This window comes from Nerophis lumbriciformis, linkage group LG16 (assembly GCF_033978685.3).
Source record: "Nerophis lumbriciformis linkage group LG16, RoL_Nlum_v2.1, whole genome shotgun sequence".
Classification (NCBI taxonomy): Eukaryota; Metazoa; Chordata; class Actinopteri; order Syngnathiformes; family Syngnathidae; genus Nerophis; species Nerophis lumbriciformis.
The window spans coordinates 45276066-45294949 of record NC_084563.2 but is presented as its reverse complement, the minus strand read 5'-3'; the positions used below and the strand labels follow the sequence as shown (position 1 = coordinate 45294949).

Here is an 18884-nt window from a genome sequence, read left to right as displayed (position 1 = left end):
ACTAGGGCGGCGCTAAAGAGCCGCATGCGGCTCTAGAGCCGCGGGTTGCCGACCCCTGGTATAGATAGACCTTGAGGACTCTTTCTGGGGCATCATATGGCATACTTGCCAACCCTTCCGAATTTTCCAGGAGACTCCCGAAATTCATCGCCTCACCCGAAAAACTCCCGGGACAAATATTCTCCCGAAAATCTCCCGATTTTCAGCCGGAGCTGGAAGCCACGCCCCCTCCAGCTCCATGCGGACCTGAGTGAGGACAGCCTTTTTTCGTGACGGGAGGACAACCGGGTGACAAGAACTAAATCATCCAGACTAGAGATAAATTGTATTATTATGTTTATTTTACCTAAAAATAAATATATTTATTAATTAAAAAAATAAATTAAAAAAAATGCATTTTTACTATATTTTGCTAAAAACATCAAAATTAATTGTATTTTTTCGTGACTCCTTATTACATCCAGCCATAGAATTATACACTAAAATAAACATATTTCAAATAATTGATTTTAAATTATAATAATTCATTTAAAATGACCATATTTAATAATTAAAATAATTGCTTGTTTATCAACAACTTTAGCATTTTATTCATTACATTTTGAAACTCTCAGAAGCCAAGTTATGTTATATTCCTTAATATTTATTTATGCAAGTTTGAAGTATCAATTATCTAAACACAGTTTTGTTTGCATATTTTCAGGATGTAGATATCTACATATATATATATCTACATATATATATATATATATATATATATATATATATACCGGGTATATATATATATATATATATATATATATATATATATGTATGAAATACTTGACTTGGTGAATTCTAGCTGTCAATATACTCCTCCCCTCTTAACCACGCCCCGCCCACCCCCGAACACGCCCCCACCCCCCGAAATCGGAGGTCTCAAGGTTGGCAAGTATGTCATATGGATTGTGTGTGTGTTTTTAAAGGTACATGCCGCACTACAACAACTATTCACAGGCTTAACAATAAATCCACCATTATTAAAAATGAGAAATAACCGTTACGACCTGTGACGGTAAAGGCAATGAAAGCAATTAAGAATGTAGTTATTTGCTTTATGGTACATATCCAAGACAAATAACATTTTTATCTGCAGCTACAAAGTCTTTGGGGTTAGTATTTTGTTTTATTAATCAATCAATCAATCAATGTTTATTTATATAGCCCTAAATGACAAATTCTGGCCTAGAACGGTTTGCTTTTTTTTACACATTTAAGTGCTAATTGTCTTTCTATTGTACTGTAAGTTGCTAATGATGAAGACCTTCATGCAAACTGTCTGTTCATAATTTTAAATCACATTTAATTTGTGGCATGATTAATAAATGACTGGAAAAGCTACCAATATTCCTGAAATCATTGCATCATTTGGTGTACATTTTTGTTAATCATTTCTACAACTCTTATTTTTTTGTGATAGAGTGATTGGAGCACATACTTGTTGGTCACTAAAAACATTCATGAAGTTTGCTTCTTTTATGAATTTATTGTGGGTCTACTGAAAATGTGACCAAATCTGCTGCTCCATACAGCAATGTTAATATTTGGCAAGTTTCACTGCAATAAGGCACTTTTGGTAGCCATCCACAAGCTTCTGCTTGAATTTTTGATTACTCCTCTTGACAAAATTGGTGCAGTTCAGCTAAATGTGTTGGTTTTCTGACATGGACTTGTTTCTTCAGCATTGTCCACACGTTTAAGTCAGGACTTTGGGAAGGCCATTCTAAAACCTTCATTCTAGCCTGATTTAGCCATTCCTTTACCACTTTTTGACATGTGTTTGGGGTCATTGTCCTGTTGGAACACCCAACTGCGCCCAAGACCCAGCCTCCGGGCTGATGATTTTAGGTTGTCCTGAAAAATTTGGAGGTAATCCTCCTTTTTCATTGTCCCATTTACTCTCTGTAAAGCACCAGTTCCATTGGCAGCAAAACAGGCCCAGAGCATAATACTACCACCACCATGCTTGACGGTAGGGCTGGTGTTCCTGGGATTAAAAGCCTCACCTTTTCTCCTCCAAACATATTGTTGGGTATTGTGGCCAAAGAGCTCCATTTTTGTTTCATCTGACCACAAAACTTTCCTCTAGAAGGTCTTATCTTTGTCCATGTGATGTCAGATGAAACAAAAAGTGTATGTAAACATTTGACCACGACTGTATGTGATTGAATGCTAAAAACGTTATGACAGACCACCTTAAAAAACGGAATGGAATTTTAAATTGTTTTACCTAATGAGACACCCAGAATGTACATGAAAATAAAGAATGTGGGATTTACAATATTAAAGGCCTACTGAAATGCGATTTTCTTATTCAAACGGGGATAGCAGGTCCATTCTATGTGTCATACTTGATCATTTCGCGATATTGCCATATTTTTGCTGAAAGGATTTAGTAGAGAACATCGACGATAAAGTTCGCAACTTTTGGTCGCTGATAAAAAAAAGCCTTGCCTGTACCGGAAGTAGCAGACGAGTAGCGTGAAGTCACAGGTTGTGGAGCTCCTCACATCCAAACATTGTTTACAATCATGGCCACCAGCAGCGACAGCGATTCGGACCGAGAAAGCGACGATTTCCCCATTAATTTGAGCGAGGATGAAAGATTTGTGGATGAGGAAAGTGAGAGTGAAGGACTAGAGGGCAGTGGGAGCGATTCAGATAGGGAAGATGCTGTGAGAGGCGGGTGGGACCTGATATTCAGCTGGGAATGACTAAAACCGTAAATAAACACAAGACATATACATACTCTATTAGCCACAACACAACCAGGCTTATATTTAATATGCCACAAATTAATCCCGCATAACAAACACCTCCCCCCTCCCGTCCATGTAACCCGCCAATTCAACTCAAACACTTGCACAACACACTCAATTCCACAGCCCAAAGTACCGTTCACCTCCCCAAAGTTCATACAGCACATGTATTTCCCCAAAGTTACGTACGTGACATGCACATAGCGGTACGCACGTACGGGCAAGCGATCAAATGTTTGGAAGCTGCAGCTGCATGCGTACTCACGGTACCGCGTCAGCGCATCCAACTCAAAGTCCTCCTGGTAAGAGTCTCTGTTGTCCCAGTTCTCCACAGGCCAATGGTAAAGCTTGACTGTCATCTTCCGGGAATGTAAACAATGAAACACCGGCTGTGTTTGTGTTGCTGCAGCCGGCCGCAATACACCGCTTCCCACCTACAGCTTTCTTCTTTCCTGTCTCCATTGTTCATTGAACAAATTGCAAAAGATTCACCAACACAGATGTCCAGAATACTGTGGAATTTTGCGATGAAAACAGACGACTTAATAGCTGGCCACCATGCTGTCCCAAAATGTCCTCCACAATCCGTGACGTCACGCGCAGACGTCATCATACCGAGACGTTTTCAGCAGGATATTTCGCGCAAAATTTAAAATTGCACTTTAGTAAGCGAACCCGGCCGTATTGGCATGTGTTGCAATGTCAAGATTTCATCATTGATATATAAACTATCAGACTGCGTGGTCGGTAGTAGTGGCTTTCAGTAGGCCTTTAACTATGAACGATAAAACACTGAATATTGACAACATCCATCAACATATTTTACAATCAACAAAAATGCAACAAACACAGCGAAATATGAACGCAAAGGGTAAAAAATATACCCGTGCTCGACGGTAGGAATGGTGTTCCTGGGATTAAAAGGCCTCACTTTTTCTCCTCCAAACATATTGCTGGGTATTGTGGCCAAACAGCTCAATTTTTGTGTCATCTGACATCACATGGACATAGATAAGACCTTCTGTAGGAAAGTTCTGTGGTCAGACCCATAATAAATTCATAAAAGAACCAAACTTCATGTTTTTTGTGACGAACAAGTGCTCCAATCACAAAAAAATAAGAGTTGTAGAAATGATTGGAAACTCAAGACAGCCATGACATTATGTTCTTTACAAGTGTATGTCAGCTTTTGCCCCATTAAAATGTGTCACAAACTGTCTTTTAAATTGTGTCGCAACCTTAAAGATAGCATTTATTGACTCGGCATCAACAGATACAGACCACATCACAGACGAGTGTTTTGTACAGAAAAAAAAAAAATGGAAATGTTCCTCTCAATCCGTCTTAAGATGTCAACTGTGTGACTGTTCATCTTTTGACAGGAAGAGAGCACCTAAGTTATGTATTCCAAAGACACTACACAACAATGCTGGATGAAGTACTGCAGTACTTTGTACACCTGCTTGATCTAAACGCCCTCCCCGTCAGCCTCCAAAACATACAAATGTCAAACAAAATAAATTATATTGCACAATAAAGGCTTTCAATCTTGGATGTAAACAATGTTCATATTTTGTTAGATTTAAGTTCAATTTGAAATACTGCAAAACTTCCCGTTGTCTTACACGAATTCACGCAGTACAGTCACAATAATCCTTGTCTACATAACATAATGTTTGCAGGAATACATTAGTTAGACATGACTATGACCAGCAACACAAGGTAAGACGCATGAATCTGCTTACCTTGAAAAATAATTTCTCCTTTTTCCACTGCACCAGGCTGTGTGGAATACAATCGATTCCAGTCTGTAAAGCAGGGGTGTCAAACGTACGGCCCACGAACAGGTTTTATCCAACCTACGGGATGAGTTCGCCAAGTATAACAATTAACCAGACAAGTTTAATGAACAAAAACTGCTGTTCTAAATGTGTCCACTAGATGTCGCAATAGCAATTCTTGGTATCTTTGTAGATCACGCTACCATACTTGCCAACCCTCCCGAATTTTCCGGGAGACTCCCGAAATTCAGCGCCTCTCCCGAAAACCTCCCGTGACAAATATTCTACCGAAAATCTCCCGATTTTTAGCCGGAGCTGGAGGCCACGCCCCCTCCAGCTCCATGCGGACCTGAGTGAGGACAGCCTTTTTTCACTACGGGAGGACAACAGGGTGACAAGAACTAAATCATCCAGACTAGAGATACATTGTATTATTATGTTTATCTTACCTAAAAATAAATAGATATTTATTAATACATTTAAAAAAAAAAACTAAATACATTTTTACTATATTTTGCTAAAAACATAAAAATTAATTGTATTTTTATTTTTTCTGACTCCTTATTACATCCAGCCATAGAATTTTACATTAAAATAAACATATTTGAAATAATTAATTTTAAATTATCATAATAATTCATTTAAAATGACCATATTTAATTATTAAAATAATTGCTTGTTTATCAACAACTTTAGCATTTTATTCATTACATTTTGAAGCTCTCAGAAGCCAAGTTATGTTATATTCCTTAATATTTATTTATGCAAGTTTGAAGTATCAATTATCCAAACAGTTTTGTTTGCATATTTTCAGGATGTAGATATATATATATATGTATGAAATACTTGACTTGGTGAATTCTAGCTGTCAATATACTCCTCCCCTCTTAACCACGCCCCGCCCCACCCCCAACCACGCCCTTACCCCCCCACCTCCCGAAATCGGAGGTCTCAAGGTTGGCAAGTATGCGCTACATATGTACAAAATTAGTGCATCCGTCGAGGAAAATGATCAAACTACATAAATAACATCCTGTAATTTGATTTTGATATCATTTTTTTTATCCTGATAAATTGAAAATTAACACCAATGAGTTGACTGATGAACATTATCACATCATTTATTTAGAAAATAACTACAAATAAAGATAGAATACTATTAACCGCAACATGTAAGTGTAAAAAAAAAAAAAAAAATTCAGAATGTGCTTGTTCTATTTCTAAACAAAGAAAACAATCTTTATTTTTAAACTATCGTGCCGGGATTTTACCAGTCCGGGGCCCACTTGAGGGTAGATTTTTCCCCAGTTTTTGCAGAACAGAAACCTATTTGTTCATCACATTAAAGCCCAGTACCGTATTTTTCGGAGTATAAGTCGCACCGGCCGAAAATGCATAATAAAGAAGGAAAAAAATATATATATAAGTCGCACTGGAGTATAAGTCGCATTTTTTGGGGGAAATGTATTTGATAAAACTAGGGATGATGTTTGATAAGAAATTATCGAGTTCGAGCCTGTTATCGAATCCTCTTATCGAACCGATTTCTTATCGAGTCCAGATAGGTTGTTTTATAATGAAAAAAACACACAATATTTGGTTTAACAAAAGCTCACTTTTATTTTATAAGAGAAAAATAAAATCTAATAAGTAAATAAATATTGGCTGTTACCCCCCTAAAAAAATAAAATAAAAATTAAAGCTGCAAACAGCGATGGACGGGACCGACTTTGACGGCACATAAAATCCAAACCAAAACAGTAATTAAAACTTTTTGATCAACTTTTGATCAGAAGGGTTCAATCTCTCTCCTGTGCTAGTTTGAAGCCGACACGACAAACGCGCTCAGAGGAGATAATGTTTGAAAAAAAGTGACCGGTTTTTACAAAACTTTTGTTTTGAAGGGGGATTTGCAAACTTCCTGTTGATTTTTTCTGGGGGTTGTCAATTTATGAACTGTAGATCTTAGTGAGACCTACATAGAGGTTTCTGTTTCATGTCTCTACGACATTCCTACTGGAAGTTACAGGCAGTTTTGTCTGTGTTTTCTTCCTAGAAGCAGTTTTGTCTGTGTTTTATTCCTAGGGGGCGCTAGAGCACAATTTTGAGTTTTGGGGTTTGCTTTTTTTATTAGATCGTAATTTTCGCCAGTCCTGATGTGTGTGTCCAGTTTGGTGAGTTTTGAAGCATGTTAAGGGTGTCAAATTACAGCTCAAAGAGGCAAAGGTGACTGTTTTTACAAAACGTTTGTTTTGAAGGGGGATTTGCAAACTTCCTGTTGATTTTTGCTGAAGGAAGTTGATGTATGAAATCTAGGTCTAAGTGAGACCTACATATAGGTTTTTGTTTCACGACATTTGTACTGGAAGTTACAGGCAGTTTTGTCTGTGTTTTCTTCCTAGGGGAGCGCAGTTTTTGCAGAACAGAAACCCGTTGGTACATCACATCAAAGCCCAGTACCGTATTTTTCGGAGTATAAGTCGCACCGGCCGAAAATGCATAATAAAGAAGGAAAATAACATATATAAGTCGCACTGGAGTATAAGTCGCATTTTTTGGGGGAAATTTATTTGATAAAACTAGGGATGATGTTTGATAAGAAATTATCGAGTTCGAGCCTATTATCGAATCCTCTCATCGAACCGATTCCTTATCGAGTCCAGATAGGTTGTTGTATATGGAAAAAAAACACACAATATTTGGTTTAACAAAAGCTCACTTTTATTATATAAGAGAAATATAAAATCTAATAAATAAATAAATATTGACTGTTACCCCCCTAAAAAAATAAAATAAAAATTAAAGCTGCAAGCAGCGATGGACGGGACCGACTTTGACGGCACATAAAATCCAAACCAAAACAGTAATTAAAACTCTTTGATCAACTTTTGATCAGAAGGGTTCAATCTCTCTCCTGTGCTAGTTTGAAGCCGACACGACAAACGCGCTCAGAGGAGATAATGTTTGAAAAAAGGTGACCGGTTTTTACAAAACTTTTGTTTTGAAGGGGGATTTGCAAACTTCCTGTTGATTTTTGCTGGGGGTTGTCAATTTATGAACTGTAGATCTTAGTGAGACCTACATAGAGGTTTCTGTTTCATGTCTCTACGACATTCCTACTGGAAGTTACAGGCAGTTTTGTCTGTGTTTTCTTCCTAGGAGCAGTTTTGTCTGTGTTTTATTCCTAGGGGGCGCTAGAGCGCAATTTTGAGTTTTGGGGTTTGCTTTTTTTATTAGATCGTAATTTTTGCCAGTCCTGATGTGTGTGTCCAGTTTGGTGAGTTTTGAAGCATGTTAAGGGGGTCAAATTACAGCTCAAAGAGGCAAAGGTGACTGTTTTTACAAAACCTTTGTTTTGAAGGGGGATTTGCAAACTTCCTGTTGATTTTTGCTGAAGGAAGTTGATGTACGAAATCTAGGTCTAAGTGAGACCTACATATAGGTTTTTGTTTCACGACATTTGTACTGGAAGTTACAGGCAGTTTTGTCTTGTGTTTTCTTCCTAGGGGGGCGCAGTTTTTGCAGAACAGAAACCCGTTTGTACATCACATCAAAGCCCAGTACCGTATTTTTCGGAGTATAAGTCGCACCGGCCGAAAATGCATAATAAAGAAGGAAAATAACATATATAAGTCGCACTGGAGTATAAGTCGCATTTTTTTGGGGAAATTTATTTGATAAAACTAGGGATGATGTTTGATAAGAAATTATCGAGTTCGAGCCTATTATCGAATCCTCTCATCGAACCGATTCCTTATCGAGTCCAGATAGGTTGTTGTATATGGAAAAAAAACACACAATATTTGGTTTAACAAAAGCTCACTTTTATTATATAAGAAAAAAATAAAATCTAATAAATAAATAAATATTGACTGTTATACCCCCCTAAAAAAATAAAATAAAAATTAAAGCTGCAAGCAGCGATGGACGGGACCGACTTTGACGGCACATAAAATCCGAACCAAAACAGTAATTAAAACTTTTTGATCAACTTTTGATCAGAAGGGTTCAATCTCTCTCCTGTGCTAGTTTGAAGCCGACACGACAAACGCGCTCAGAGGAGATAATGTTTGAAAAAAAGTGACCGGTTTTTACAAAACTTTTGTTTTGAAGGGGGATTTGCAAACTTCCTGTTGATTTTTTCTGGGGGTTGTCAATTTATGAACTGTAGATCTTAGTGAGACCTACATAGAGGTTTCTGTTTCATGTCTCTACGACATTCCTACTGGAAGTTACAGGCAGTTTTGTCTGTGTTTTCTTCCTAGAAGCAGTTTTGTCTGTGTTTTATTCCTAGGGGGCGCTAGAGCACAATTTTGAGTTTTGGGGTTTGCTTTTTTTATTAGATCGTAATTTTCGCCAGTCCTGATGTGTGTGTCCAGTTTGGTGAGTTTTGAAGCATGTTAAGGGTGTCAAATTACAGCTCAAAGAGGCAAAGGTGACTGTTTTTACAAAACGTTTGTTTTGAAGGGGGATTTGCAAACTTCCTGTTGATTTTTGCTGAAGGAAGTTGATGTATGAAATCTAGGTCTAAGTGAGACCTACATATAGGTTTTTGTTTCACGACATTTGTACTGGAAGTTACAGGCAGTTTTGTCTTGTGTTTTCTTCCTAGGGGGGCGCAGTTTTTGCAGAACAGAAACCCGTTTGTACATCACATCAAAGCCCAGTACCGTATTTTTCGGAGTATAAGTCGCACCGGCCGAAAATGCATAATAAAGAAGGAAAATAACATATATAAGTCGCACTGGAGTATAAGTCGCATTTTTTTGGGGAAATTTATTTGATAAAACTAGGGATGATGTTTGATAAGAAATGATCGAGTTCGAGCCTATTATCGAATCCTCTCATCGAACCGATTCCTTATCGAGTCCAGATAGGTTGTTGTATATGGAAAAAAAACACACAATATTTGGTTTAACAAAAGCTCACTTTTATTATATAAGAAAAAAATAAAATCTAATAAATAAATAAATATTGACTGTTATACCCCCCTAAAAAAATAAAATAAAAATTAAAGCTGCAAGCAGCGATGGACGGGACCGACTTTGACGGCACATAAAATCCGAACCAAAACAGTAATTAAAACTTTTTGATCAACTTTTGATCAGAAGGGTTCAATCTCTCTCCTGTGCTAGTTTGAAGCCGACACGACAAACGCGCTCAGAGGAGATAATGTTTGAAAAAAGATGACCGGTTTTTACAAAACTTTTGTTTTGAAGGGGGATTTGCAAACTACCTGTTGATTTTTGCTGGGTGTTGTCAATTTATGAACTGTAGATCTTAGTGAGACCTACATAGAGGTTTCTGTTTCATGTCTCTACGACATTCCTACTGGAAGTTACAGGCAGTTTTGTCTGTGTTTTCTTCCTAGGAGCAGTTTTGTCTGTGTTTTATTCCTAGGTGGCGCTAGAGCGCAATTTTGAGTTTTGGGGTTTGCTTTTTTTATTAGATCGTAATTTTCGCCAGTCCTGATGTGTGTGTCCAGTTTGGTGAAGCATGTTAAGGGTGTCAAATTACAGCTCAAAGAGGCAAAGGTGACTGTTTTTACAAAACGTTTGTTTTGAAGGGGGATTTGCAAACTTCCTGTTGATTTTTGCTGAAGGAAGTTGATGTATGAAATCTAGGTCTAAGTGAGACCTACATATACGTTTTTGTTTCACGACATTTGTACTGGAAGTTACAGGCAGTTGTGTCTGTGTTTTCTTCCTAGGGGGCGCTAGAGCGCAATTTTGAGTTTTAAAGTCAAATTTGGTGAGTTTTGAAGCATGTTAAGGGGGTCAAATTACAGCTCAAAGAGGCGGCGGAATAATAATAATAAAACCTTACAAATACAATAGGGTCCTCTGTCCCAAAGGGACATTGCGGTCCCTAAAAATAAATATTGACTGTTGTTAGCCAAAGTATATTAAGTGGGATTTTTCAGGAAAAACAAATATATACAGTAACACAAAAACAACCTGTCTCTGTGATCACTATAGGTGTATAAATAATAATATAGTGTTAAATAAAATCAGTCCCTTGGGCACAAAACTGAAAATAATACAGCTCTCCAAAAAGTGCACTACTGCTGCTATTGGAACATAACTGTTTGTTATGATGCTTTGACATTTTTGCACTTTATTTCTTTATTGAAAGAGAATTCAATTAAGAGAAAAGTTGTTTGCAAATGTGGTTACAATGCTCAAAAATTAAAAGTTAAAGCTAAAAAAAAAATACACTCTATTGAGTCAACATGATTTCTTTATAGGGGGAAATATGTGATGTTATGAGCTAGGGAATATAACAACTACACTACCCAGCATGCAACGGGAGTGATGAGCAAAACGGCGACTTATAGTCCAAAAAATACGGTACTAACTTTGACGAATTACCCAGGATGTGACAAAAGTATTTCCATGTATTGTTTTTTAGTTGTCAAGCAGCTGCCATAGCAGTGCAAAGGTGACTACATGGGTGTTGTTTCATGTTGAGAGGGTTCTAATGTGTAATCATTTACAAGCTCATAAACAGTTTAAATCATGGGTGTCAAACTCTGGCCCGCATGTGTTTTGGGACACTTAGGACTAAAATTTGACTAACGGATTGGGACACTTAGGACTAAAACTTGACATAAGTTTTGGGACACTTCGGACTACCACTGCACAAAAGTATTGGGACACTTGGGACTACAACTTGACAAAAGTATTGGGACACTTAGGATTACAACTTGACAAAAGTATTGGGACACTTAGGACTTAAACTTGACATAAGTATTGGGAAACTTCGGACTACCACGGGACAAAAGTATTGGGACACTTAGGACTAAAACTGGACAAAAGTATTGGGACACTTGGGACGTAAACTGGACAAAATTATTGGGACCCTTGGGACTAACACTTGCCAAAAGTATTGGGACACTTAGGACGAAAACTGGACAAAAGTATTGGGACACTTAGGACTAAAACTGGACAAAAGTATTGGGACACTTCGGACTACCACTAGACAAAAGTATTGGGACACTTAGGACTAAAACTGGACACAAGTATTGGGACACCTACACTGGACAAAAGTATTGGGACACTTAGGACTACAACTTGACAAAAGTATTGGGAAATTCAGGACTAAAACTGGAAATAAGTATTGGGACACTTAGGACTAGCACCTGCCAAATACGCGGGCCCGACCAACGCTGCTTGCAGCTTTAATTTCATTTGGCCCTTGAGGCAATATCAAATTAACATTAGAGCTGGCCCGCCGGTATTATATAGCGGCGGTGCCGCTGTAACACCGCATTCACCGCTAATACTCATACTTGCCAACCCTCCCGATTTTCAGTGCCCCTCTCGAAAGTCTCCCGGGGCAACCATTCTCCCGATTTCCACCCGGACAACAATATTGGGGGCGGGCCTTAAAGGTACTGCCTTTAGCGTCCTCTACAACCTGTCGTCACGTCTGCTTTTCCTCCATACAAACAGCGTGCCGGCCCCTGTCACATGATATATGCGGCTTCTACACACGCATAAGTGAATGCGAGGCATAGTTGATCAACAGCCGTACAGGTCACACTGAGGGTGGCCGCATAAACAACTTTAACACTGTTACAAATAAGCGCCACACTGCGAAACCACACCAAACAAGAATGACAAACACATTTCGGGAGAACATCCGCACCGTAACACAACATAAACACAACGGAACAAATACCCAGAACCCTTTGCAGCACTAACTCTTCCGGGAGCTACAATGTGTGTGTGTGTGTGGGGGAAAAAGTTTATTTTGATATTTACCTAAGAAGGCTGCAAATAGAAAAGAGGCATTCAATTTTTATTTGATATGCCATTGATATTTTTGAATTATTATTATTATTATTATTTGAAACTGGATTTTGCATGTCACTATAAAGTTATATAAGCCTTGCTTGTTCAATATTCAATGCAAAACTTGTTTGGGTCCCTATTAAAAGGTTAATTTGTTCAACCATGGCCCGCGGCTTTGTTCAGTTTTAAATTTTGGCCCACTCTGTATTTGAGTTTGACACCCCTGCTTTAAATGCTCAAAATGTGAAAATGTATTAATATTAAACCTACTTTGCGGGTATGCGTTTACCACAGTCAGTCCTGGAACTAGTTGGCTGCAATCTGTGTTGGCCCTGTGATGAGATGGCGACTTGTCCAGGGTGTACCCCGCCTTCCGCCCGAATGCAGCTGAGATAGGCTCCCGCGACCCCAAAAGGGACAAGCGGTAGAAAATGGATGGATGGAGGGCCCCCGGTCTAAAATGAGTTTGACACCCCCGCTGTAAAGTAAGCAAGTCAAGTGATTTATTTTAGCGGTAAATCATGTAAGTTTTCACTTTCAGTTCAGTCGGCTTACACAACTTTTCCTGCCTCACAGCAAAATTGTATTTCTTCCAGTAAATCACACAATTGTCTTAAATAGGCGAACTCCCACCTTGCCTTCATCACCAGAGGGACGTTTTAGTTGCTCACCACAGACAATCCAGGTGGAAGCGACGAGACCCAGATGGTCTTAGCGAGGACCAGCCCACCTTCAGACAAATAGCGAGGGTAAGTCATACTTAAAATCATAAAAACAGTATTTTTTTCTCCCCAAAGAGAAACATCTTTCAGCTATTGTTGTAATCTTTCTGAATGTTGGCGTTTGAAGAAATTGGCGCCAGCGGTGGTGAACCCCGTCTCTGGGTCCTTGCACTCGTCCCCAGCCCTGGACGAGAGGCCGCTCAGGACCGCCGCGCCCGATTCCAGGTCCGTGGAAACAGGGCGATGGTCTCTGCTAAAGTGCTTGACCTGGGCGGGCGGAGCGAGAGAGGGGTTCTTTGTCTTAGCGTTCTGACTGACTGCTTCCTGTGCGGGGACTTGGTGCGTCGTGGGGGGGTCCGGCCCGCGGTGTCTCGGCTGCACGATCCTCCTTTTAACCTCGACTTTCGTCCACGTGATTGGCTTCCCTGTCAGCGCAGCTATCCTCTGCATGAGGGAGCAAAAAGGAGAATTTTGTTATTAAAGTGCACGTCACCAAACATTGGGCCCCATTCAGCAATAAGTTCCTAACTTTTCCTCTTATCTTTCTTCCTAAGTGAAGTCCATTCAAATTCAGGTTCAATTCAAGTTGCTGAATGCCAAATGGTTAGCGCGTGCATGTTTATCATAATTTGCATATAAACACACCCCTAATTCCCCAATATGCATATGTAAACACCCTTATTTCCCCTATATGCATATGTAAACACTCTTAATTCCTTAATATGCATACGTAAACACCCTTATTTCCCCAATATGCATATGTAAACACCCTTAATTCCTTAATATGCATACGCAAACACCCTTATTTCCCCAATATGCATATGTAAACACCCTTAATTCCTTACTATGCATACGTAAACACCTTTATTTCCCCAAATATGCATATGTAAACACCCTTAATTCCTTAATATGCATACGCAAACACCCTTATTTCCCCAATATGCATATGTAAACACCCTTAATTCCTTACTATGCATACGTAAACACCTTTATTTCCCCAATATGCATATGTAAACACCCTTAATTACTTAATATGCATACATAAACACCCTTGTTTCCCCAATATGCATATGTAAACACCCTTATTTCCCCAATATGCATATTTAAACACCCTTAATTCCCCAATACGCATATGTAAACACCCTTAATTCCTTAATATGCATATGTAAACACCCTTATTTCACCAATATGCATATGTAAACACCCGTAATTCCTTAATATGCATACGTAAACACCTTTATTTCCCCATTATGCATATGTAAACACCCTTATTTCCCCAATATGCATACGTAAACACCCTTATTTCCTTAATATGCATACGTAAACACCCTTCTTTCCCCAATATGCATATGCAAACACCCTTAATATGCATACGTAAACACCCTTATTCTCCCAATATGCATATGTAAACACCCTTATTTCCTCAATATGCATACTTAAACACCCTTACTTCCTTAATATGCATACGTAAACACCCATAATTCCTCAATATGCATATGTAAACACCCTTATTTCCCCAATATGCATACGTAGACACCCTTATTTCCCCAATATGCATATATAAACACCCTTAATTCCCCAATATGCATATGTAAACACCCTTATTTCTCCAATATGCATATGTAAACACCCTTAATTCCTTAATATGCATATGTAAACACTCTTATTTCCCCAATATGCATATGTAAACACCCTTAATTCCTTAATATGCATATGTAAACACCCTTAATTCCTTAATATGCATATGTAAACACCCTTATTTCACCAATATGCATATGTAAACACCCGTAATTCCTTAATATGCATACGTAAACACCTTTATTTCCCCATTATGCATATGTAAACACCCTTATTTCCCCAATATGCATACGTAAACACCCTTATTTCCTTAATATGCATACGTAAACACCCTTCTTTCCCCAATATGCATATGCAAACACCCTTAATATGCATACGTAAACACCCTTATTCTCCCAATATGCATATGTAAACACCCTTATTTCCTCAATATGCATACTTAAACACCCTTACTTCCTTAATATGCATACGTAAACACCCATAATTCCTCAATATGCATATGTAAACACCCTTATTTCCCCAATATGCATACGTAGACACCCTTATTTCCCCAATATGCATATATAAACACCCTTAATTCCCCAATATGCATATGTAAACACCCTTATTTCTCCAATATGCATATGTAAACACCCTTAATTCCTTAATATGCATATGTAAACACTCTTATTTCCCCAATATGCATATGTAAACACCCTTAATTCCTTAATATGCATATGTAAACACCCTTAATTCCTTAATATGCATACATAAACACCTTTCCCCCCCCAATATGCATATGTAAACAACCTTAATTCCTTAATATGCATATGTAAACACCCTTATTTCCCCAATATGCATATGTAAACACCCTTATTTCCCCAATATGCATATGTAAACACCCTTCTTTCCCCAATATGCATACGTAAACACCCTTATTTCCCCAATATGCATATGTAAACACCCTTAATTCCCCAATATGCATATGTAAACACCCTTAATCCCCCAATATGCATATGTAAACACCCTTAATTACGTAATTTGCATAGGTGAACACCCTTAATTACATAATTTGCATAGGTAATTGCCCTTAATTCCCCTCATAAGTGAAGTTAAAGTTAAGTTAAAGTACCAATGATTGTCACACACACACTAGGTGTGGTGAAATGTGTCCTCTGCATTTGACCCATCCCCTTGATCACCCCCTGGGAGGTGAGGGGAGCAGTGGGCAGCAGCGGTGGCCGCGCCCGGGAATCTTTTTTTTTTTCAAATTCATGACGTGTTCTTAAACGGCCAAATTGTTCTGACCTGCTGTTCTTAAGTTGCTGAATGCCAAATGGTTAGCGCGTGCGTGTCTATCATAATTTGCATATAAACACGCCCTTATTTCCCCAATATGCATAAAAACACCCTTAATTACGTAATTTGCATAGGTAAACACCCTTAATTACATAATTTGCACAGGTAATTGCCTTTAATTTCCCTCATAAGTGAAGTTAAAGTTAAGTTAAAGTACCAATGATTGTCACACACACACACTAGGTGTGGTGAATTGTGTCCTCTGCATTTGACCCATCCCCTTGATCACCCCCTGGGAGGTGAGGGGAGCAGTGGGCAGCAGCGGTGGCCGCGCCCGGGAATCTTTTTTTTTTCTTCAAATCCATTACGTGTTCTTAAACGGCCAAATTGTTCCCACCTGCTGTTCTTAAGTTGCTGAATGCCAAATGGTTAGCGCGTGCGTGTCTATCATAATTTGCATATAAACATGCCCTTATTTCCCCAATATGCATATAAACACCCTAAATTACGTAATTTGCATAGGCAAACGCCCTTAATTACATAATTTGCATAGATAATTGCCCTTAATTCCCCTCATAAGTGAAGTTAAAGTTAAGTTAAAGTACCAATGATTGTGTCACACACACACTAGGTGTGGTGAAATGTGTCCTCTGCATTTGACCCATCCCCTTGATCACCCCCTGGGAGGTGAGGGGAGCAGTGGGCAGCAGCGGTGGCTGCGCCCGGGAATCTTTTTTTTTAATTTTTTTATTCATGACGTGTTCTTAAACGGCCAAATTGTTCCCACCTGCTGTTCTTAAGTTGCTGAACATCAAATGGTTAGCGCGTGCGTGTCTATCATAATTTGCATATAATCACGCCCTTATTTCCCCAATATGCATATGTAAACACCCTTAATTACGTAATTTGCTTAGGTAATTGCCCTTAATTCCCCTCATAAGGGCACAATCCCGGCGGAAAAGCCGAACATCAAACACACGGACAAAACACAGACAGATTACAAATTCGTATTATCCCGCGGGGGAAATACATCATGTCAAAACGTAAGTTTAAGAAAGGGGGGACTGCTGAGGTAGCCTAAAGCGTTCAAATAAATATTCGTCACTTCGGGCAAATAGGTCTACAAGGTCGTGAAATGTGCACTCCCTCCCCAGGGCACAATCTGCGGGTATGAGTTGAGTCTTTTAAAGAGTCATCGATCACTAAATCCAAGCCCTGGTATTTCATGATTGTGTCTGTCTGTGTTATCTATCTATGTATCTATCTATCTATCTATCTATGATATTAATTGAACATTAGACAATAGAAGTAAGGGAACTTGTCACACTTAAGAACAAATAGGCCACCCTAAGAGTGCTCTGGAGCACTCGTAGATTTTGTTCTCACCAATGAACAAATCCCAGCTAAGAAAACATTGGTGTATACAAAAATCTCCTTAAAAACTTGGTAAGTGGGCCTAGGAACAACATTTGTTCTTAAGAACGGTTGCTGAATGGCGCCCATTAAGTCCCAACATTGCACAGTTTGGGGTATCTGAGTGAAAAGTTCAAGAAGAAGTAAAAGGTTTCTATGAAAGATTTCTCGTGGTGTTTTTGTATGCCTTGTCTGGAGCCCGGGTGGTGGTGAGCGGTTCCTCCTGGTGGTACCTCCTGGTGATTGGTCAGTTCCTCCTCCAGCTGCTGGGACTCCTCCCTCACGGCAGTCAGGAAGTCAGCGGGTGACTGGCGAGGAGGCGTCGACCGCTCCACGTGGTTGTAGAGACCCTTCCACATTCTGAAGGAACGTAGAGGGGAAACATGAGCTACTACAGACCTGAGCAAATTAAGGCCGTTAAGCTTTTTAATCTGGCCCGCCGGACATTCCCAAATAATTTTTATAGTTTTTTTAAGATGGAAAGTGTAGCTGCCATTGTGATGTGCAGTGATGTTGTCAAATGACCGTAAGTCTTGAACTATACAAAGTATTTCAATGGTTGGAATCTAGGCTTTTGCAGGATATACTAGTTACTATGGTCATCTAATTACAAACCCCGTTTCCATATGAGTTGGGAAATTGTGTTGGATGTAAATATAAACGGAATACAATGATTTGCAAATCCTTTTCAACCCATATTCAATTGAATGCACTACAAAGACAAGATATTTGATGTTCAAACTCATAAAATTTATCTTTTTTTTGCAAATAATAATTAACTTAGAATTTCATGGCTGTAACATGTGCCAAAGTAGTTGGGAAAGGGCATGTTCACCACTGTGTTACATCACCTTTCCTTTTAACAACACTCAGTAAACGTTTGGGAACTGAGGAGACACATTTTTTAAGCTTCTCAGGTGGAATTCTTTCCCATTCTTGCTTGATGTACAGCTTAAGTTGTTCAACAGTCCGGGGGTCTCCGTTGTGCTATTTTAGGCTTCACATTTTCAATGGGAGACAGGTCTGGACTACAGGCAGGCCAGTCTAGTACCCGCACTCTTTTACTATGAAGCCACGTTGATGTAACACGTGGCTTGGCATTGTCTTGCTGAAATAAGCAGGGGCGTCCATGGTAACGTTGCTTGGATGGCAACATATGTTGCTCCAAAACCTGTATGTACCTTTCAGCATTAATGGCGCCTTCACAGATGTGTAAGTTACCCATGTCTTGGGCACTAATACACCCCCATACCATCACAGATGCTGGCTTTTCAACTTTGCGCCTATAACAATCCGGATGGTTCTTTTCCTCTTTGGTCCGGAGGACACGACGTCCACAGTTTCCAAAGACAATTTGAAATGTGGACTCGTCAGACCACAGAACACTTTTCCACTTTGTATCAGTCCATCTTAGATGAGCTCAGGCCCAGCGAAGCCGACGGCGTTTCTGGGTGTTGTTGATAAACAGTTTTCGCCTTGCATAGGAGAGTTTTAACTTGCACTTACAGATGTAGCGAC

At 39.1% G+C, this 18884-nt stretch overlaps 1 protein-coding gene across 5 annotated transcripts in view; it reads right to left on the bottom strand.

The window, feature by feature from the left end:
• Window positions 1–3995: 3995 nt before the first annotated feature.
• The window catches only part of LOC133617291 (phosphatidylinositol-3-phosphate phosphatase MTMR7-like), a 72990-nt gene continuing 58101 nt past the window's right edge, over window positions 3996–18884 (bottom strand). For 2 of the 5 annotated variants that reach the window (XM_061977218.2, XM_061977217.2), the window contains exons 13-14: window positions 17600–17726; window positions 3996–13541 (exon numbers count right to left, since the gene is read on the bottom strand). In XM_061977218.2, coding sequence (XP_061833202.2) covers window positions 13188–13541; window positions 17600–17726 — 481 coding nt within the window. In that variant the 3' untranslated portion in view covers window positions 3996–13187. Of the gene's footprint in view, window positions 13542–17553; window positions 17727–18884 lie in introns of all 5 variants that reach the window. The other 3 variants (XR_009816969.2, XR_009816968.2, XM_061977219.2) reach the window with 3 other exon arrangements.